Genomic DNA, 22,400 nt, shown 5'->3' with positions numbered 1-22,400 from the left:
ATTCAAAATGTCCTCACAGTGTGGTGTGTATTCATGCAAAATGTCTCCATAAACCACAAATGCGCGCGCCCACACACACACACACACACACACACACACACACACCAAACTAACACCGCTAGGTGCCGTGTAATACTTATCTGCATGCAGGTTCACAACAACCCATACGGCTAGAGCCCCCACACAGTACAGCCCACGTATCTGAAGCTAAATAAAGGGGCACAGAGACAGCATTAATACACCTGATGAGGTCCTTCAGGCGCAGTGGGTTCGTCTGATAACACAAACCAACCAATCCTACAATCAGTCAAAATATACTAAACCAAAAGAGGCAAAAACAACACTACATATAACTAAACAAAAGAAACAAAGAAAAGAGAAAAAAAAACCCAAAAAAACTATAGGCAAAACAGTAGCAAACTATCCTAAAAGAAAAGAAAAAGAAAATTAAAAAAAAAAAAAAAACAATCCCAAATATCCAACCATGGCCTTCAATATGATATGCTTAATTGTTTCATCCTACCTCTACCATAATAACCATAATAATAATTATGGCGCAGCTCAACTGCTCCTCCGCACTGGACCCCTAAATCACAAAGAACTCATCATTTTCAATACAACTCAATACAACACTACACAGGAAACAACAACAACAACAACTATTTGTCACACCCTGCCTGGACTTTGTGTGTTTTTTTGGTCTTTTTATGTTCTTGTGTTCTTTGGGGTCTCCTGGTTTGCACTTCTGTTTAGTCCTTTGGGTCATATGGGTTTTCTTGGGCGGTGGGTTTGGACTGCCTTTTGTTGTTTAGCCTGGTGTGTTGTGTACGTTAGTTTGGGTTCATGATGGTTCTTGGACAGGTTGGTGTGGGTTGTATTTAGAGTATTGTGTTTTTTGGGTTTTGGTTTTGTTACTGTGTTTCCCTTGTGTGTTCATGTACTCCTCCTCACCTGCCCTGCTTCACCCTCGTTAGCCCTGCTCTGCTCTGTGTCCTCCCCACACCTGCCCTGTATCAGTCTCGTCAGCCCTGCCCTGCTTCCTGTGTTTCCCTCAGCCAATCACTCCCAGCCTGCCCTTGTGTCTTGTCACCTGTTCCCCATTCCCTGATTAGTTTAGTCTGTATTTAAGGTCTGGTTTTGAGTTGAGTCTTTGTTGGATCATTTGTTATACTTGTGTTGTCTCGTCTGCTAGTTCTGTTCAGCTCTGTTTGCCTGTACTTGGCCATCCATGATTAAAGGAGATTCTCGTCATATCTGCATTCCGGCCTCTGCATTTGGGTCCACTCCTGCTTCCCCACCTGACACTATTAGTGCCTACCTCTACGGTGAAATCTGTTTCCCATGGATCTGGGTGTTCAAAAGCTGGGGTTGCCTGCACCTCAAACAGAAAGACCGAACTCCCTGTCTGCCAGCTGATCACCAGAGACTATAGTACTCTGCGACAGGAAAACACTTCTCTGTGTGTGTGTAGTCAATGAGGATTTATAATGTGCCCGGATGGTAATTGAATGGGACCTGATTGCGCTGTTGGTGTTTCCCTTATATGGAAAGTAACATACTAACAAAAAGGGAGAGTGACATAAGTGGCCGTGACTGGCCAGGTAAAAGTGACTATGCGGGGCTAGGCAGGTAAAAGTGAGGTGAAGGCGAGACTAACCCTTCTACACATGGTAGCCCCTGTACCCATTCTGCGTATGAATGTGTGTGAATGGGTGAATGTGAAGCGTAGTGTAAAAGCACTTTGAGTGGTCGGAAGACTAGAAAGGCGCTATACAAGTACAGTCCATTTACCATTTACAAACAGTTGTTTTATTTGTCCAAATGCATGTTCTCCCTCTGGAGTCCGTGATAATACATTGGCTGCCATGGGTTGGTCATAGATAAGCATTTGAAGTGGGTGTGTTACTTCAGCATAGTTTGCAATCCACGCTCTACAGAAGTTAGTCATCCCTAGAAATGACATCATTTGTTTTTTTTGTCTGTGGTTTGGGTGCTTGTAATATTGCTGTTTTCCTATTTTCATGTGGGTGTTTGCCTTCAAAAGAGATATTAATACCTAAATATTTCACCGTCTTTTTCCTTAACTGTAATTTGTTCTTGCTTACTTTGTGGCCCTGTTCTGCCAAATATTTTAATAGCGCAATAGTATCAGTTTTACAATGCTATTCGTTTCCTGACGCGAGTAAAATGTCATCAACATATAATAACAGCTGGCTCCCCCTTTTGAGAAGTGAATTGTGCTAAGTTGGATGACATCGCCATTGAAAAGATCGCTGGGCTTTCACAATATCCTTGTGGGAGTCTTGTGAGTGTATACTTTTTAACTCTGTATTGAAATGCAAACCAAAATTGATCTTCCTTATGGAGTGGGACAGAGAAAAATGCATTAGCTAAATCTATCACTGAAGTATTTAGCTTTTGGATTAAGTTTGTTTATCAGCGTGTGTGGGTCTGGAACGAGGGGAGCATGTGGTTTTACTGCTTTATTTACTGCCTGTAAATCCTGTACCATCCTCCATCCTGTTGATGGGGCTGTCTTTTTTACGGGGAACAGGGGGCTATTGCATGCTGCATCTGGGCACTCCCTGATAACTCCTGCACTGTAGATCTTGTATTATCGGTGCAATCCCCTCTTCCGCCTCTGGTTTAAATGGATACTGTCTCTGATATGGCCTGTAAGAGCCTTTTGGAGTTGTTTTAACTGGTTGTATTCCTTTAACAAGTCCTACATCAGCTGATCCTTTGGACCACAACTTTTGAGGTACACTGTTTAGGTCTAACTCTTCTTCTTCGATTGAATCAGGCAGTGGTAAAGTCTAGGCTGGTTTCTCCACTGAGGTGAACCACTTGTCCCGCTTGTGTTACCCAGTTCAGGTGGGTACAGTACACATTTAATTTCGGTGCGAATAACACTCTCTCTCTCACCTCCTGCCACTCACAGTTTGATCTCTCTATTTTTGAACCAAACTCACCTAAATCTTTCCACTGCATCTCTAAGGTTTGTAAACAGGAAATGTGCAGTGTCAGGCTTCCTCAATAGTTTTGCTTCTGCTTCTCGGAGGCTCACTGCTCAAACACAGTTTCCTTTTTAGTCCCAATACAGTTCGGTGATAGTCATTTTGCAGCTGGATTCTTTAAAGAACTTTTCATGGTATTCTCTGTCTTGTCCATTTTGATGTCGAAAGTACATTGTGTAATGTAACTCTTCGGGTGTGTGCACTTCAATATTTTTTATTTCAGCTGGAGGAATGCGGTCTTTTACCAATTTCATTAGCTCCTGAGTTATACTTCCTGGCCCAGTTTGAACTAAATCCAAACTGTACCAGTAATTTAACGTCAGTCCTTCGCACAAAAATGTTTCTGTGTCATCCTCTTCATCACTGTCGGTTGTTTTTTGGTTAACTTGGCAGGCTTTCGTACCAGAGCCATTTTGATCTGGTACTACAGCTTTCCCTAATTTCGTCATTAAATCTCTTCCTAAGAGCTTAACGGGACACATTTGTGAAATTACCACTGAGGCATATATGTTTTTCTTTGTTTTGGGATCTTTTATTTTTAGAGGTTCAGTTAATGGTTCAATAGTCACATGTCCTGTGGCTGATCTAACCCTTAAACCGCCGTTTGATTTTAGGGGAAAATCTTTCCCTGTTTCATTACATCACACAACTGTTCAGCAAGCTCCAGAATCACATAAGAATGTTATTGATTTACCTCGTACCTTGTAATACTATCCATGGTTTAGTCCCTTCCTGTGATAGTAAAATTTCAGCTGTTTGTGACGTAGGATTTCATCTACCTCTGTCTCCCTATCTGCTAGTGTGTGTGTGTGTGTGTGTGTGTGTGTGTGTGTGTGTGTCGGTGTTCTGGAGCCAGTCATAAAGAGTGGTTTCTTTCCTGTTCTTCTTGTCTGGGTTTCGCTCCTCCGCTCCCTCCTTTACCCCGTCCTCCTCCTCTCTCTCCTCCCAATTTCTTTGGAGCTCTGCAGTCTCTTGCATACTGTCAAGGTTTGACACAATTACATTTACATTTTTCATTTAGCAGACGCTTTTATCCAAAGCGACGTACATATGAGACTGATACAACACAAGCAAGGATCTAGTCAGGAGACAACAACACAAGTAAGTGCCATAAAGCTTAAGTTTGGGCCCGATAGGACGTAGATGCCAACAGGCAGTGCAACAAGGCAATGATTAGAGTGCATAGAAGTATGGTTTTTTTGTTTGTTTGTTTGTTTTGGGTTTTTTTTTGTTTTTTCTATCCCTACAGTTCATCAAGTGCAGATGTGTTTGCAAAAGAGCTTGGTGGCTACAATTGTAGCACACATCCGCTTCTCTGCTCCCACCGCTTCCTCTTCCCCTTCTGTAGTATTTCGGACCTATGTTTCCTTAGAAGAAAATTTCATCAGTGTCATCATTATCATGCAAGAATGTATCTGAAATCTTTCTTTTCTTTTTCTTTGCTTCAATCATTTCTTCTGCATGGGTTGCATAATCAATGGTTCTCTGCAACCCTGCATTTTTCCAGGCAATCAGATGTTTGGCCACAAATTGGCTGATTTCTGGTCTAAATCCAATCATTTTTTAATTGCATACTGTATGGACTATCTCAGTTTCTCATTCATGTCTACAGCATGTAAGTAACCGTATACTGTACCACTTCCTCTTCCTCTTCTGTAGTATTTCGGACCTTTGTTTCCTTAGAAGAAAATTTCATCAGTGTCATCATTATCATGCAAGAATGTATCTGAAATCTTTCTTTTCTTTTTCTTTGCTTCAATCATGTCTTCTGCATGGGTTGCATAATCAATGGTTCTCTGCAACCCTGCATTTTTCCAGGCAATCAGATGTTTGGCCACAAATTGGCTGATTTCTGGTCTAAATCCAATCATTTTTTAATTACATGCTGTATGGACTATCTCAGTTTCTCATTCATGTCTACAGCATGTAAGTAACCGTATACTGTACCACTCCGTGTCCTCCGAAGAAACTGAGGATCTTGTGGATGCATCTCTCCTTCCGTGGTGTGATGTCAACCTTCGTGAAGGGGTTGTGGGGTGAGAAGGCAGGAGGTGGAGCAGTCAGCGGTGGAGGAGGAGGAGGTGGTCGAGGTTCGGGGTAAGGCGGAGGATCCGGATGGAACCCACATGGCACATAGCTGTCATCATTCTGCCGCTCTCGTGCGGAATATTGGACAGGATATATTTTATTATTTTTATCTTTATTCTGTTAAGCATCCTGTCGCTTATCTATGCCTTCTTGTTGTCTAGCGACCCTTTCTTCTTTCTTTTCTGAAAACCAGTTCGTCTGGCTCTTACTTCTGTCAGCCATGACTTGGCCTGTAGCAGGCCTTCTTCCCCCTTTTTCCCCTTTCGTTCCTTCTGAAATTGCCTTTACTATTTCTTCGCAAGCTTCTACGTCTAGTTTTCCTACACAGTCATACTTTTCCTGCCATATCTTGAGATATTTAACATTATCAGGATGGAGTAGTTTCATGCGTTTGGCGTCTCTACCATATTTCTCTGCTTGTGATTTTTTACAGCTACAACAGTTACCCATTGTAGAGGTCTTTTTTTTCTCTTTTTTTTTTGTATGTGGTAAGGCTATTTACTTTCCTTGTTTTCCCCTTAACAGCCAACCAGTTTGTATGGAGTTCACCTGAGCAACTGATCTGATCAGTGAAATTGTGTTCTTGTAAGGCCTTTCTCAGGTCCGTTGCCTTTTGAGGAGATCAGCTATTGGGGCCCAACATTGGGCGCCAAAATGTTAAAAGAATTTCTTCGTAATGACCATTAAACAATAGAGACGGGAGCTAAAGTATCAAAATTCAGCAGAATTTATTTTCTTGTACAAGAAAGAGCGTTTCACAATGCAACACACAGGATGAGGTTACAAAGAAAAGATGACTTGTCTCAAACATAATGCTTAACTTCCTTTAACCTTGTCTGATGAGTCTGCTGATGTTGCAGAGTTGCAGTACAATACAGGAACAATTCATCATGATCTATGTAAAATAGTAACACACATGCACAGTGTAATCATAACTTTTATAACAACCTAAAACCATTAAGACATACTTTAATGAGTAAATGAATATGCTAGAAAAGAGCATCAGAACTCAGGGCAGGAAACACAGTCACTCTGCATCACACTACTGCTGTCCTCTGATTCCATCATCAGCCAATGAGGAAACTCCAACACTCAGTCGGCCGACTAGTGGTGTAACTTCATCCCTCACTCACTCACTCACTCACTCACTCACTCACTCACTCACTCACTCAACCAACCATGGTTATAGGGCTGGTCTGTGGCTGGTCCAGCCAAAAACTGACGGAAAGACAGTGTCATCTTCTACAGTACATGTACAGCAGCCAGTGCTACACAGCCGTCCTTTTAGAAAATACCATAGTTGCTTTTCAACAATGGAAGAAATCTATGTCAACACTGAAGACATGACATATGTTGATACCAAACATTCAACAATTCAGACAGGTAAGAATATTCAGTCAGACAGAGAGGCTGACAGACTGAGCTGTGAATAGTATGTTTTAATTGTATGATTGATTGGATTCACCGGTCTTTTCTCTGTTCAGGTCCGAAGACTTCAGAGAGGAGATTTCATGGAGCTGTTCTTGTCTTTCTGGGGCTGCTGAGTGTTTTCCTGCTGGCTGGACTCATCGGCCTCGGCGTCTACTGTGAGTCTGATTAACATTCAGAAGTTTAAGTCAGACTGAACTCATGATTATAGGAGCTGATTATTCTACTCTGAAAGATGATGTCCTGACTTTGTTCTGGTTTGCGTTGGTCTTAATTACTGTTTAAATTTGTTTAAGTGTCATAAAAATACAACATTGACTACAATATACACATTTTTAAATAGATGAGATAAAAAGATTTTCCTGAGGAATGTGACTTTTTTCAAATATTTTAACAACAATTCACATCTTAGAGAGAAGGAACAATTCTTTTCTCTCCAAGATGTGAATTGAGTGATTGTACATTTTGTATTTTGTCATTGTTTTATCATTGTAAATGTACATTACCATACATTTGTTTATTTGTTTATTATTTGTTTGTTTAATAAGTTTGTTGGCAAACTTATCAATGAATGAATGCTCTATAGCACTGTGGTAATAATAGAAAATGATTGTACCTACTGTGTGTCAGAGTTGCACCAGAGATAGAGAGAGAGATATTTAATAGACTGATTTAAAATCATGAGCATCAGCTGTCGTCATGGGGCAAAATTAGGAAACAATTTGACTTGTGTTGATATTGTGTAATATTACATGATATGAATTTATAAGGTATTTGCTGTTTCACAGACATGTCATGACATTTCAAAAACATGCCTCATTCAGGGTTGACAGGCTTGCTGCTTGACGCGGCCTCCGTCAAAAATAGACAAGGCACCTATCTTTAGCGCAGCGGAGCGGAGAGACGCTTCTGAAACGCGCTGCAGCGCGCCCGGTGGAATCGGATACATTGACTAGAGTGGCCGCGATCAGTTCCGGCAGCCGCGTCGGAGCCGGAACGCAGTGCCATAGACTGTATAAAAATATGGACATAGTTACCATGACATCACTCGTTGGTTTCTGAAGATTGGTTTTGAAGCTCAAAGTGAGCCGCTCCGGCCATTGCCATCTTGGCACCTCTGAATGGCTGAAACAAGCCACCAAGCCACCTGGCATACCTGTCACTCAAAGCAGCCATGTCCTTCATTATGCATAACTTTACGGCTTAATAAAATTCAAATAGGTGAGTTATAAAAAAAATTCATCCTCCCGTACAGTTGTCATGAAAGGAGAAATTAGCTATAGAGACCAAAACCGTTTTTTGTACCAGGCTGTAAACATGATGCACCATTTGACTTAAAATCACAATCATCCACACACTATCCACATTTGCAGTTACAAATCCTACTGTAACGCATATAAATAAAACTAAAATTACAAACATCATTACTATACTGTAGATTGTATTATCTTGTTTTCTTTTTTATAATTATTATTATTTTTTACATTTAGTTCTTTTTATTTAGATGCAGCTGTTTTCACATGCAAAAAGAAATACTGGAAACAATAAAATTGCCTTTTCAATTCTACTTTCCATTAATTGGCAATTATCATAATGATCTTGTTTGCAATCCACAAAATGCGGATTTCATTTTTTTTCAGTCATATTATAAATTTTAACCATCAGTGCTATGTGAACAATTATCATTCTATTTCACTTCATCATGCTGGTCAAAGCAGCCCCATGTCTATTCGCCCAGATTTTGCCCAACTCATTTAAATGAAGAGTATAAAGAATAAACCAAGGATCACTATAATTAGTCTCTGATGCTATTTCACTTGTGCTCGCATCATCCGCCTGCTGCTCTGACTCCAGGGCGGCTGCTGTGTCTCCTTCCCTTTCCTCTCCAGCACAGCTAGCCTCTCCCACTCCACTTATCTTCAGGCTGGGTCTCTCCTCCTCCCTGACGCAGCTACTTCCATCTCCAGACTCAGCTGCTTCTGTCAGGACATGTTGTGTTAGATTTTAAACAAGCTAATAATTGGATGTTAAAGTTAAAGCTAGGTGGTAGCTATTAGTGGCTGTGTTTGCCACATGTTTAAGCTAAGCTTTCTGTTAATACCCTTCACCCCTAATGCAGGTGGGGCTGGACTTGTATGCAGGTGCATTTTCCACTTCAATATCTTTCTTCAAATACCTCATCATAAAGTCCCTTTGCACCTCTGATCACTTTCTCTTTTTCATTTCTCTCCTTTTCTGAGCTCCTGACTTTTGACGACTGGTCATTTTGAAAGTTTACTGAAGGGAGGGGGGGGGGGGGGGCTGGCTAGATGTTAAACTTTTGACCTTACAGTGGCGTGACACACCAAAACATTTTTTGCATTATAGGGAGGGAAAGTAAAATTGTTTTCAACCACTATGTCAAGGAAGATTATAAGGATAAAAGATAACAAGCTTTTATGTGGCTCACAAATACTATATAAAGTTTTCACAAATATGTACTTTTAAAAATTAGGCCAGCAGATTATTTATTATTTATTTTATTCATAAAAACGCATACTGTACTTTTATGAATATATATATTATAGGCAATTGCCAGAAGAAATCGCACAGTCTATGTCTGCCTTAACCAAACTACCTATAAGCCTAATCATGTTAAATCAGACATGCCGAGTCCAGCCACGTCTGAATCCTAAAGTTGAAGAGACCTCTTTGAGAACCTGGAATCAGTGTTGGGGTATATGACTGAAGAGTTGGTGCCTGGCTTTGCAGCTTAGCTGAAAGAGAAGCTGCACGACTACAGGAAGGGGACAAAACCCTTTGACAGCAACTTGAACAGGCTTTAGCCAGAGCAGAAGCGCCGCAGGCTCAATGTAATGCACCAGATGAGGGTGCTAGTGAGCCTCCAGAAGAAGGAGGGAAAGTTGAGTTAAAGGGAAAGAGCGAAAGGCTAGAACAATCCCTCCAAGAATGTAATCATGAGCTCGCCACAACAATAGATCGACTTGACAGGCCTGATAACCTCCTTAAGTGGGCAGTAGAGGAAATAAAAGAACTGAAAGCTAAGGTCGGAGTCTATGCCAAATTTAGAGAAGCTGACCAATGGTACATACGAGACATACGATAGCAACTACAGATAGCCAGGGACGGAGCTAAGGTGTCCCATCAGCAACCTGAAACCAAAGAGGAAGAATTGGTAGATGTTAAAGGAGAACTACAACATTCTTTTGAATCAGGTCAAAACCAACAAGAGCCTTTTAATGAAGCTTTCCATGAGGAAAGGAAAGAGGTAAGACCCCCTAGGGGCGTTCAAGGAGGCTTGTCCTCACCACTGCTCAGTGGTGCATGAAGCCACCTGTGTGGCCCATAGAGCAAAGGCACTAGTAACTTACGCTGGCCGGGCCGGCTACTTCTGGTTTAGCCCTCTGGCTAACTTGAATGGGGATAAAACAATTCAATCGTGTAGCTCTTCTAGACTTTCAAAATGTATTGGACCGAACGGATCAAATTATGAGAGTGAAACCCGTCATTTCACAGGGGTTGTGACGCTCAAAAAATGTATCCACTGATTTACAAACATCTGTTGGGACTACATGTGGACCACAGTTTACCACATGTTTCAAGACTCCAAGAAACCTGAGCCCTGGGGGTTCGCACCCAAAGTGTGAAGCTCCACCCATGGATCCAGGTTATCAAAACTAGAGATTCCCCTCTTATCTCTCGCTCTCTTTTCTCCATGAGCTGCAGCAGGAGCAGCTCCTTGCTCTCTTTCACACCTCCAGCAGCTGCTGGAGCAGCTCTCTGCTCTCTTGTGTGGCCTGCTCACAGCAGACACACACAGTCTTCTTTACGGCAGAAGACGCAAGAGCCTGCCTAAGACTCAGAAACTAAGTTTCCTTGTGCCAGCAGCTAACACACAAGTCTGCTGGCCAGTTTAACAAGTACAGGAGCCGTGGAATGGAGTTAGCTTGCCGCTAACTCTACACCAAGGAGTGACCTGGGCCCTCTGCATGACTGGAGTGCTCTCTCCCCAGCAACGCCTGCATCTTTCAGCTTCAGAGCCAAAGCCTTCTCAGCCTGACTCACCCATGGATTCACCAGCTACAAAGCAGGACACCACAAAGCATCTCTTCCTTCATGGACTGGTAACAACTGGGCATAGCTTAGCAACACAGTGAAGCATAGTACGGCTAAGCAAGAATGTTTAACTCAAACAATGTACTGTACGTGTATTGATTTGGTTAAGGTTATACATTGAACTGTTGTTGTGATGTCCTTGTTGCCTATAGTCAGGTTACTGCATAGCCACACCGCTAGGTTAACGATAGCATGCTTAACACATGTTACATCCAGTAACTAGGCCTTGCATGCAACTAACCTCATCTTAACCTGGCACCTTTAGCATACACCATTTGGCCTTGAATAGAGAACCACACAGTTAAGAGGTTAAAACCTAGTTTGGCAAACTTTGGTTCAGGCAGCACATGTGGTTCAAGACACCACATGGTCTGGCCTTTTATCCCTGTAGTTCCCTTTATCAGCCAACGTGTCGGCATGCCATGTGCTCAGTCACCAGGTGACTGCAGCCATCTTGCTATTGTCTTCCCTACACACACACACACACACACACACACACACACACTCACACATTCACACTTGTATATAGGTACACTTAGCTAAATTAGTATTGTGTGTTGCTTTTACCCTTTTGTTAAATAAATGCTTTTGGATATACCTGTTGTCTGTTTTAATGTTGCACAAGAATGAGTTTTGCCAACCTCTGCTCTGTAAAGAACTCCAAATCCTTCAACCTTAACTAGCTATTGATATGGTGATTTTGTTAATAGTTATTAAATTAATTATTAATCAAAGTTATTAACCAAATTCATAGATTAGTACACTTTGAGACTGAATTGGCTATCTTTTTCCCTGAGTCCAGGGTGGTGCCCCGTTATTATTAATTCTTATTAATAATTTTATTGATTTTAATAATTAATAATTTAAGTTCATTATTGCTGATAGCCAAACTTGTAGCCACGGCCCAACACATCTCTCTCACAATGTTGATGGAAAAAATCTTTTTGGGCTAGTGTGCATCATGTGATGTTGCAATTACCCGGTTTGGCCACTATGTCAAATTTACTTCAAAGCCCAGCACTCTTCCTGTATCCAGTTTGCCCAGTGTTTTCCCTCCTGTGTTCCCAGCCTGCTTTTCCCTCCACTCTTCCCTTCTCACCTGCCTGAATCATCTTCATTAGTCCTGCCCTTTTCCCAGAATTTTCCCAGCCTATCAGCTTCTTTTACGTTCTTCTGTTTCATCTCCTCATTCCCCTCACTCGAGTTTCTCTGCCCACCTGCACCTCATCTCCTCATTATTTCAGTTAGTATTTCAGTCCTGTGTTTCAGTTCAGTCTTGTTGGATCCTTTGTTCTGTAAAGTTCTGCTTTGTTGAGTCTGGTTTGGTTTAGCTGTATTAAGGAGACTTCTTTCAGTTCATTCTGGTTGTTTTGTCCTGCATTTGGGTTCACCTGCTCCGCTACTCCTGACAGCTATTTGCTTTAAAATGATACTGGAAGCTGTAATTACTGAAAATGCACATTTTAAAAGTTTTAAAATGGTATTTGATATAAGTGACTGAATAAACATAAATGTGACATGTCTTTTGATTTATTTCAGACCACAGTGTGCGCAGTTCAGCTGAAGATATCATAAACGACCTGACTAAGCGTCTCCAGGACAGCAATAACAAGCTTTGTTCCGTGTCTGAAGAGAGAGACCTGCTGCTTGCCAACCTCACTGGAAGAACCATAGACATGGAAAAGCTTCAGAGTTTGTCTGTACACAGTGAGTGACATCTCTGGCTATACAGTACTGCACACACATTGTAGAAGAGCACCTACAGAGAACACTATGCTGAAAATAGAAGATGATGTGGGAATCTTTCCTTTTAATTATATAATTTAATTATATAACTTATCAACAAGTTTGTTGTAACTTGTTGATTGTAACTGTAAAATAACTTTGTGGATTCGTTCTTGTATTTACTCATCTTCAAACATTTTAAAATATTTTTTGTCATCAGGAAATTCCGAACACCGTCAACATTTAGCATGTTAGCATTCTAACCAATAATATCATGCTAACATGCTAAATGTGACTTTTGTAACACGCTACAGTAAGTTTAGCATGTTACAATGCAAAATGTGGTAACACTTGATATGACGCCCATGATTATAATACATTATAAACATACTTGTAATGCAGTGTAATCTGCTTATAGCATTGTATAATTATAGTTCTAAGCACTCATAAATATTCATAATGCTTTATAAGAATAATCATAACACATTATGATGTATTCTATAATGACTTATAAGGCCAAGTATCATAATACTTCATAATTGCTGATCAGTCACTGACCTTTTTTTTTCATAGTGATCATAGTGTATTATAATTCTCATAGTTGTAATGCATTATAAAATGATTATAATGTCTCAATAATCACTGTTATGATGCATTAAAATGTGATTGTAAGTTACTCTAAGTGGTTATTGTTTGCTTGTTAAGTCAAGTAAAAAAAATATCATTAAATCTATGCAAGAACACTCAGGACCCTATTTTAACAATCTAAGCGCACGGTCTGAAGCGCATGGCACAAGTGTATTTAGGGTGTGTCCAAATTCATTTTGGCTAGTTTAACAGCAGAAGAATGGCCGCAGCGCCAGGCGTATGGAGATAGATTTGTTTCATAATGATTTGTGTGAACAGATCGCCAATCTGTGTGTAAATGTGTAATCTGTAAATATACACACCTTCCACAAATGCAAAAAAAGATTTGTAAACTAAAATTTTGCAAATATAAAACGGATTTGCAAATACACAAATTCAACAAATAAAAAAAAATATCTGTGAATACATTCAATTTGCAAATAAATGAAAAGTATTAGTGAATATCTTAACATTTACAACTTTTCAACAGGCATTTGTGAACTCATTTTTATTTGTGAATCGAAAAAAAAATTGTGGATCTGTGGATTTGTTTTACATGTGTGAATTTGCTTTTTACACACACAGAGTTTTGAAACAAATTTTCCGCTGGTCTGAATGAAAATCCACACGTATCACTCAGCCATTTTCGGATAGCGCGTGATCGCCTGCTGACGACGCCATTTCCGTATTTCAAAGTAAGAGCACGCAGTCTTTCTATGAACTTTTTTTTTTTTTTTTTTTTTTTTTAAATAATCAGCGATAAGTAACGTGCATTCATTGTTTCATGTTCATGTGTGAAAGCGCACAATCCATTACGATCACACCTGCTCCTGGACCCTGCCTCCCTACAAGGTTTTAATTGCTGAAAGTATGGAAACCTGATCACTGTAATCTCAAATGTTAAAGATTATTTGTTAAATATTGTCCAAAAATCAAGTCATTAATTTTAATCATGTAAAAAATCATCATACACAGTTGTCAGGACTTGATCAGCTCTCCGAGGTGCTGATCCTGCTGCTGGCAGCAGCTAAGAGCTGTGCACCATTCTTTCATTCTTAAGATTAATCATTGTTTTCACTTAATTTATTTCCCCATGTGTTCCTCATGTCCTCATGTATTGATGAGCAGGAAATCCATGTCTGATCTGTTGTTGAAATCCGTTTGCTGGGTCTTGACACACACCGTCAACCTGACAGGTTTGTTTAAATACCTCCGTGTATTGCCACGATATGGTCAAATAATTAGACAATTTCGTCTGTCATTACTGCAATTAATTAATTCTGATAAATATTAGGACTAAACATTATGACATGTATTTTTTAAAAATATGTTAATGTACACAATAATATTCTTTCACATTATAATCCTTTCTGTGATCTTTGCATGTTTGTGCGCTGCTGTGTGTCTGTGTTTGTATGCGCGTTGTTCACCTGCCGATGTAGGCATATTACTGTCTTGATAATGCGCGCTAAAAATAACAGTGAAATACTGCATCATCGACCTCAGACCAGGTTTTTGTTGCTCAATAACGAAATCGATTTCTGCTGCCTCAATATAGCAATGCACCAACAATGCGCCCGACCACACCTCATTTTAAGACCAACACGCCAATGGGCGCTGAGATGGGCACAAGTGGTAGTGCTATTTAAACTATGTGGGTGCTTAAACTAGCAAAGACACTTGCGTCATGCTTGGTGCCACTTTGCACCACTTTGCACCAGGTTTAGATAGGGCCCAAAATGTTGTAAAATTAATTTGTTCGAGTCATAACACACAATGAAGTGAGTACTCCCGTTTGACAATGAACAACTGAATGATGGACATTTACAATTCACTAATGTGAGAAATACTGCCTACACTCATAATTTGAAAATTGGCTATATTGGCTCAAAAAAACAAGTAACTTTGACACAGAAAAATATATTACATAGAATAATATTGCTGTATTGTTTGTTTATATTTCATAAGTGTTATATTTAGACTTGGTCCTCAAAATGAGTTGAAGTGAATGAGGAGCCTGACACCTGGGAGGAATGGTGGTGTTGACAGCAGATGACAGGGACAGTAGTGGACACTAGCTTATTAGTAGATGACTTTAGACAGAGGTAAGACTGCTGATTTTTGACAAGTTCTACTAAAGTGAAGTGTTAACACCAGTGCTATTTTTTTTAAGGAGTCACTTTTGTTGATCAAACATTAACATAAAAGTAAAGTATACAGCTACAGGTAAAGTAGAATTGTTTCAGGTATTATCTATCATTTGAGTCAATTTAGTGAGTTTTTTGGGGAAACATTACATTAGTCAAATGTAAATGTCCATCATTCAGTTGTTCATCATCAAAAAGTTGTGTCACATCAGAGTACTCAATTTCTGTTATGACCCTTAAACAAATAAATGAATTTTGCAATGTTTTGTGTTCTTGCATAGATTTAATGATATTTTTCACTTAAAGCAAACTATGACCACTTATAGTGACTGATAACCAGCGTGTAATGTATTATATCTGCCCATACCTCGAGAATTTCATTACTTCACTTAAAACACCCAATGACCACTTAGAGTAACTTATAATCACATTTTAATGCATTATAATGCATTATAGTGATTTTAATGTATTACAACTATGAGAATTATAAAACACTATGATCCTTGCAAAAAATGTCAGCGTGTGACCAGCAATGAAGTATTATGATATTTGGCCTTATAAGTCATTATAAAATGCTTTATGTGTTATGATTATTGTTATAAAGCATTATGAATATTTATGAGTGCTTATAACATAATTATACAGCTATAAGCAGATTATAATGCATTATAAATATGTTTATAATGCATTATAAACATGGGTGTCAAAGAAGTGTTACTCAAATAGTTATGTGTATCACATGTAATTAACTTTGTTCAACCCTGAAAATTGCCACTAAAATGATCCTGAAACAAATGTTTCCACATCACTCTGAGGTAATTCATCACTTGACCAGGATTAGCTTCCAAACTACTTGTGATGTCATAAATCATGCTGGTAAACTCAGATTTAAGGTGAGAAGGTGAGCACAGAGAGACTTTCCCCTTCAGATGATGAATGTGAAAACAAACTGCACATACATCATTCAGCACAGTAAAGCACAGACAGTACAGTTAGTACAGTAGACGTCTAGAAAAGTTTTACTTTTTAACCAAATATACAAAAGATCTGACTTCAAAGTGAACATAAAGTGGCTTGTATATCATTAGTTATATCATAAATTCAAGCACCTTATTTGATCCGAGTCATCAGGACATAAGTAGTGAAGTATCCTACTTCAGTATCTCTGAGTTAACTACTTACTTAACTATTTGTGTTTTAAGACAGCATCCCCAAATGTTAAGGTGCCTTTCAGGTTGTCATATTTTTGGTCTGTATTTGGTCTGTTTTGGTCTGTATTTTTGGTCTTATGGAAGATCAATATGTTGTGTATCAATATGTTGTGTACAATAACAAAACTATGATTGTAGTGGGAAGGTTAACATTTTTTCTTACATTTAATAGATGTTATAATCTAAGGAAATATTTAAGATATTTTTATTTTATTAAAAACAAAGAATTACTGATCTAGTGTATACTTTTATTGAAGAAGGATGCTTCCTCTTCCACTGGTCCAACGTTACTCAGAAGTACTTCAGACAATCTCTGATTGTCTTATTCAAAACAAAGCACTCACAAGTCCAGTTTTAGAGACCTGCACCTGACTTGACCTGTTAATGTAACATGAAACCTGACCTATAATCAACAGACTACACACTCAGTTAACAACACTTTATTTGTTACTTTCACATGACCAAAAAACAAGTCAGGTTAACCTTAACTAGGATAAACAGATGTTTGATTAATAGCACAAAGATCCCTGGTTTAACTGTAGGCTGATTTAAAGTTTTATAAAAGGATTAAAGGATTGATGATTTTTTGAGCTACCTGGTGCAAGACTCTGACTCAAATGTAATGTTAGTGGTGGTATTACATGAATTTTTGTTGATTCAAATTTTACTTTCATCTGGTGGTGTGAAAGCTGAGCTTTGTGAGATCCTTGTATGATGATTTAAAACATGTTGTGATTGGAGACACAAAGCTTTTGCCACTCGCTTTGGAAAAACTGCTGAGAATGGTTTCAAAGCATTTTATACATTCAAAGGGAGGCATCTGCTGGCCAAACCTTGGTATTGAGCTCATGATCAAACAGTGAGTCAAACTAGCTGTCAAAGAAAGTGAGCGGGAGATTTTGAGATTTGAGATTTTGATAAACCCATATGTGTTTATTTCTGTGGTGTCATCCAGTGTTAGTATCCCGCCTCAAAATCTGACATGGAGACACAGAAAGAATGAGCTGAAATCAACAGTTTGTTCCATTATCTTCAAATAAAAACTGATGTCATCAAAATAATTTGAAAGATGCAATAATCACAAAAATTGTATGCCTACCACAGAACTGCAGCTAAAAATCAGCACCAGAAATGCTCCATAGTTGGTAGAATATCAACAAGTCAACTCTAGTCACATGTTATGTTGTTTTAACCCTCATACTTTGGAAACAGACAGACTTGATTCTTGTCTAATTTCTAATGTTGTGTGTTACAGAGAAAACTTGTCCTGCAGGATGGAGGATGTTCAGCTGTTCCTGTTATTTCCTCTCCAGTGAGTCTGGTTCCTGGTCAAGAGGCAGACGGGACTGCAGAGAGAAAGGAGCAGATCTGGTGGTTATAGACAGCACTAAAGAACAGGTACAGACTGTTTGTTTGTATGCTTGTAAAGAAACTATGCCTTATTACAATCTTCCTGTACCTTGAAAAAAGCTAAAATACTTATTTATTTATTTTTATGGATCATTGGTGTTCAACACCTTGACAACAATAATTCAAATGATTTGAATGAACTTGTGCTGCTCTGTAGCATGTTTTGCTGGTATTCTTAAGTTTGCACATTTGCCTTAAAATCAAAGAATTTCATTTCATCTTTAGCAAGCTAGCTAACATTCTTTTAACCTTTCACTATGTTTTAATCAAACTCCAGAAGCAGTCACTCATACACTGCAAGTATTTAATCAGTACAAATCTGTGTATCAGTTTAAGAAAAAACATGATGATGTCTGGCAACAGGAATTCTGTATACAGTAATTTATGCACAATTTAATGACATTTCTTATTCCCTGATTTCCTTCTTGAGAAAGATGAAGTTTATAAATAAAAATAGTTATTAATAAGTATTCAAATAGTGCTAACACTAGCAGTCACTACATAAATGTGCTTGTAAATGAGGACAAATACAGGTCAGTCTGGGGGAATCAGTTCCCACCAGGGGTGCAACAGATCACAAAACTCACAGTTCAGATCGTATCATGGTTTTGAGTCATGGATCGGATCATTTTTCGAATCAGCAAAGAAAAAGGAGACAAATATAACTTTACTTTCCATTTATTCTGTAAAAGACTTAAAGCAAGGAACTTTTGCCAGTGGTCTTCTGTGAAAATATTCAAAATCTCCAATGTTTAAATAAAACCTTAAAATATATCAAATATTCAGTACGAAATTGTTAAATTAAAATGCAATATGAGGCATGATACCTTTTTCTTTTAAACATGGTAGTGAATGAAAAAATAGCCTGTGTCCACATTATCAAAACTTGATGATAACTTACAAACATGAGCACACATCTTGTTTTGCAGTTTAGCTTGTTGAATGAGCCACCAAACAAACATTCACCAGGGAAAAGTGCACTGCTAATGTCAGTCAGCAGCTAGATCACTAATTAGCTGCTCAGCTGCAGCACATTAAACATCATGTTAACATAGCTGCAGATGTCACTACGGACCCACTAGATGCTGGTTTGGTTGTTGCTCTTCAAAATCCTGTTAGTGACACGCTGTCTGTCCATGACTTGTAGCTACATCAGTTTGTTTACTTTGTCTCCAATGAGACATTACATTTTGCAGTTTATCCGCGGTTCACATTCATGCTGAACTGTGGGAGGCGATTCATACAGATCACAGATCAACTACGTTCTGTTACACCACTAGCTTCTACTAAGCTTTGTGCTGTCAATATTTTTTTTGTTTTGTTTTTTTTTTCTTTAGTTTATCTATTTGTACAAATAACAACACACAATAACCCATAATGCATTAAAGGATTAAAGAAGGACTGTACAAGTGAGATTTTGAAAAAACAAAAGAAGTTTTTTTAAATAAATCTAAAATTTAAGTTTTAGTAAGAAAAAAATATGATGATAATGATTATATTATATTTCAATAATAATATTAGTTAAATGGATTCTTATCAAATATGTTCAGAGTTATCCTATGTAAACTGCATATTGTTGTTAAAACAACAATATAAATAATATGGCTTTTTTCCCTTTATTGAAAACAGACATTCTTGTCTACCTTCACTGAGGTAGAAACTTGGATTGGTTTGACTGACAGAGACAAAGAGGGAACCTGGAAATGGATTGATGGAACACCACTGACTTTAAGGTTTGGCTTCAGTTGGTTGTTTATTGACAACATACACAAACACTGCTGTATATTAGAGGTTGGTGATATGTATTAAATCTTCTATCACAGACAATGTGAGGTGACTGGCAGTTCCAGGTTGGTCTTAAGCTTTTCTGGTTAAATCATCAGTGCAAAATGATAATGATGAGAAAAAATCAAACCAAACTACCATTTCATGGAGTATCTGAGAGGGTTTCTGGTCCACAGTCAAGTTTTACACTTCACCAACTGTACAGTACTGTAACTGATGACCAGAACACTATGGGGGTGTTTATTTATACAGGAGGCTCCTTTGTTGCTATTTGATGACTGAAAATTTATATTTAGGAAAAATACTACAGTGAACCTGCAGCCCCGTTCAATTTGCTACTCTATAGCTCAAAACTATACTAAGGCACATCATGCAAGATAGAATAAATTCCATTCTGTGATGTTTGTGAAGAAATATTATTTACAACCCTACTTCTTGCCAGGAAGAATAAGTACAATGAATAGAATGAGACACATTCAGTTTTCTTATGTTCCAGTGAAGGACTGTGTTCATGTCAGAGATTAAGTGTCATGATTCTCTTGTTCACTGACCTGTAGTTACTGGGCAACAAAACAGCCTGATAATGGAAATGGAGATCCGCAGTGGGGTGAAGAGGACTGTGTACATATCAGGGCTGAGGGGAAAACTGGAGACAACTGGAATGATCTGTCATGTGATGCTTCTCTGCGGTGGATCTGTGAGAAAAATGCTGGTGTATAATATGTAAAAATGCTTTTTCAAAGCAAACTATGATTTTGCAAAAGTCAAATCAGTTTGTATGTGTGTGTGAAATTAAAACTTTTCTCTGATGTGCTGATGATCTTTTGCTTCTGTTCTGCCTTTTTAAAGAGATTTCTATAAATTAGATGTTTACAGCTTTTGCCAGAAGAGCTTCATTAACCAATTTCCAATGTTTCAAACAACTAAAAGAAGCAGACAGATAAAACAAAACAAAACCTCTGCAAAATGCAACAGATTCATAAAAACCTTTATTTTTATTAATGTCTTAGCTAAAGATTTCATGATAGTTGAAAGTTGCAAAAAACCTGATTGAGACCATTTGTTATGACATCCCTCATATCATAATTAAACAATGTAATATAGATTTTGTGTAATTATGTCTTACTATATCATCAAATGACGCTTTCCTGAAAATAATTTTTAAATGAAGTCTGCTCAGCAGCTGACAGATCTCTTTAGCAGAGGCCATCAGTTTTTTGTGAATTTTACTTGATAATTAGTGGTTTCACTCAGGAAACACTTGCTGTTGTGAGAGAATTATCAAATTATTTTAGATGAAATGTAAACCAAAACTATTCAACAGATGAGTCAATATAAAGTCAGTCAATTACAACATATAAGCACTGTACTGGAGTCAGACGTTTGTCATGATGTCCTTTGTAATGCTGGTAGCTGATACTGGTTGTGGCTTTTTATGTAATTATGAAAACAATTAAAATCTTTTTTAAATAATTATTTTGTTTTCAGTGCGTTTGTTTCTTTTATCATTAATTGTGCAGAAAAACTCTCAAAAAAAACTTTCATTCATTCAAAACTGAACTTGGTTAAAAGATGATCTGTCTTTTCACCACACTCTCATGCTGTATTCAACAGGCACTAAGTGAAGAAAACAACTCTAACAATGAAACAGAACATCCTGTATCTCAATCTAGACAATCTACTGGATGAGATCTGAGACTGTCTTCACCAGAAAAATAAAAGCACTGGTTGTTTGTACAAGTGACTTGAGGAAGAGTTCAGGTGGACAGGTGGGTCAGCAAACCATGTGGCTTTGACATGAGAGAGAAACATTAAATGTGTTGAAATTACATCTTTGTGTAGACCACATTTCTCCTACCAGTGCAATATTACTTTGGAGAAATACCTTCACACTAATCAGTATCGTCTCTTTCAAGCTAACATTACAACTGAACAAATTATCAAAATGATTTAACTGTGCTCATATACACAGTTAAAATGCTCTCATATACTATTGTGAAATCCTATAACATAAACTAGTGAAAAGCTTTCACACATAATAGTAAAATGTGCTCATATACACAGCGGAAAATTTTCCTCTCGCATACACATATGTAACAAAATTCATCCACATACTATACTGAAAACCTCATAAACATACAAGTGAAATACTTTTACTCACACAACTGAAAAACTCTCATAAAAACTAGTGAAACCTTCTACATAGACTACTGAAACACTTTCACACATACTACTAAAATGTGCTCATATACTAGCTGGAATGCTCACGTATAATATTGTGAAATATAACAGTTCAGTGGTGAATATGAGTATTACAGTTAAGAAGGAAGGCCTTCCTGTCATCTGAAGGAAACAGAAAGACTCCACACTAGGATGTGCATGTGCTCTTGCTGAATTTTGAGTACTTCAACCACAATGTATGTCTGTCTGATCCTTTTTGTTTTTCAAGTCCAAACTTTATAGGCTTTATAGACTGTTCCAGGATCATACATGAACTCTATCTGCATTTCTTGCTGTGTCCAGAGATGATTATCATGTCAGTAACCTACTAGAATCATTGTATAGATGTTTTGGCAACTTGCTGCACGAACATGAGGCCAAACATTGATCCACTGATGTCACCAACAATTAGATACCCCCAACAACCTTGACTGGCCATCCAGGTCAGCCCCGATACACCATAACTGCCAAACAGATTTCTCTCTGTGTGTCCATTGGTATGACATGGCAGAGAATTGCATCATGCTTTGGAATCAGTCAAAGAACCCTATACAGACACAGACAAACTCTGGGAGTTGAACCATTAAGATATGCAGTATTATCAAATCAAGACCTGGACAGCGTTG

The 22,400-nt window shown here is 38.3% G+C and overlaps 1 protein-coding gene across 1 annotated transcript; it reads left to right on the top strand.

Moving 5' to 3' along the window:
- Window positions 1-5,923: 5,923 nt before the first annotated feature.
- Window positions 5,924-20,470, top strand: LOC122992668 (CD209 antigen-like protein E). Its single transcript, XM_044366539.1, has 6 exons — window positions 5,924-6,488; window positions 6,590-6,691; window positions 12,189-12,356; window positions 17,615-17,757; window positions 19,399-19,502; window positions 20,112-20,470. The coding sequence occupies exons 1-6, from the start codon at window positions 6,086-6,088 to the stop codon at window positions 20,272-20,274; spliced, it is 1,083 nt and encodes a 360-aa protein (XP_044222474.1). The 5' UTR covers window positions 5,924-6,085; the 3' UTR covers window positions 20,275-20,470.
- The last annotated feature ends 1,930 nt before the right edge of the window (window positions 20,471-22,400 follow it).

Source organism: Thunnus albacares, chromosome 11, assembly GCF_914725855.1.
Source record: "Thunnus albacares chromosome 11, fThuAlb1.1, whole genome shotgun sequence".
In the NCBI taxonomy this organism is placed as follows: Eukaryota; Metazoa; Chordata; class Actinopteri; order Scombriformes; family Scombridae; genus Thunnus; species Thunnus albacares.
This window is presented reverse-complemented; position numbering and strand designations above follow the sequence as displayed.

Bases quoted from the DNA above. Each gene is read 5' to 3' on its own strand.
- LOC122992668 (XM_044366539.1), top strand. From the start codon at position 6,086: ATGAATATGCTAGAAAAGAGCATCAGAACTCAGGGCAGGAAACACAGT. The intron at 6,692-12,188 runs GTGAGTCTGATT...GATTTATTTCAG, and splicing joins CATCGGCCTCGGCGTCTACT to ACCACAGTGTGCGCAGTTCA. The intron at 12,357-17,614 runs GTGAGTGACATC...TGTGTGTTACAG, and splicing joins TCAGAGTTTGTCTGTACACA to AGAAAACTTGTCCTGCAGGA.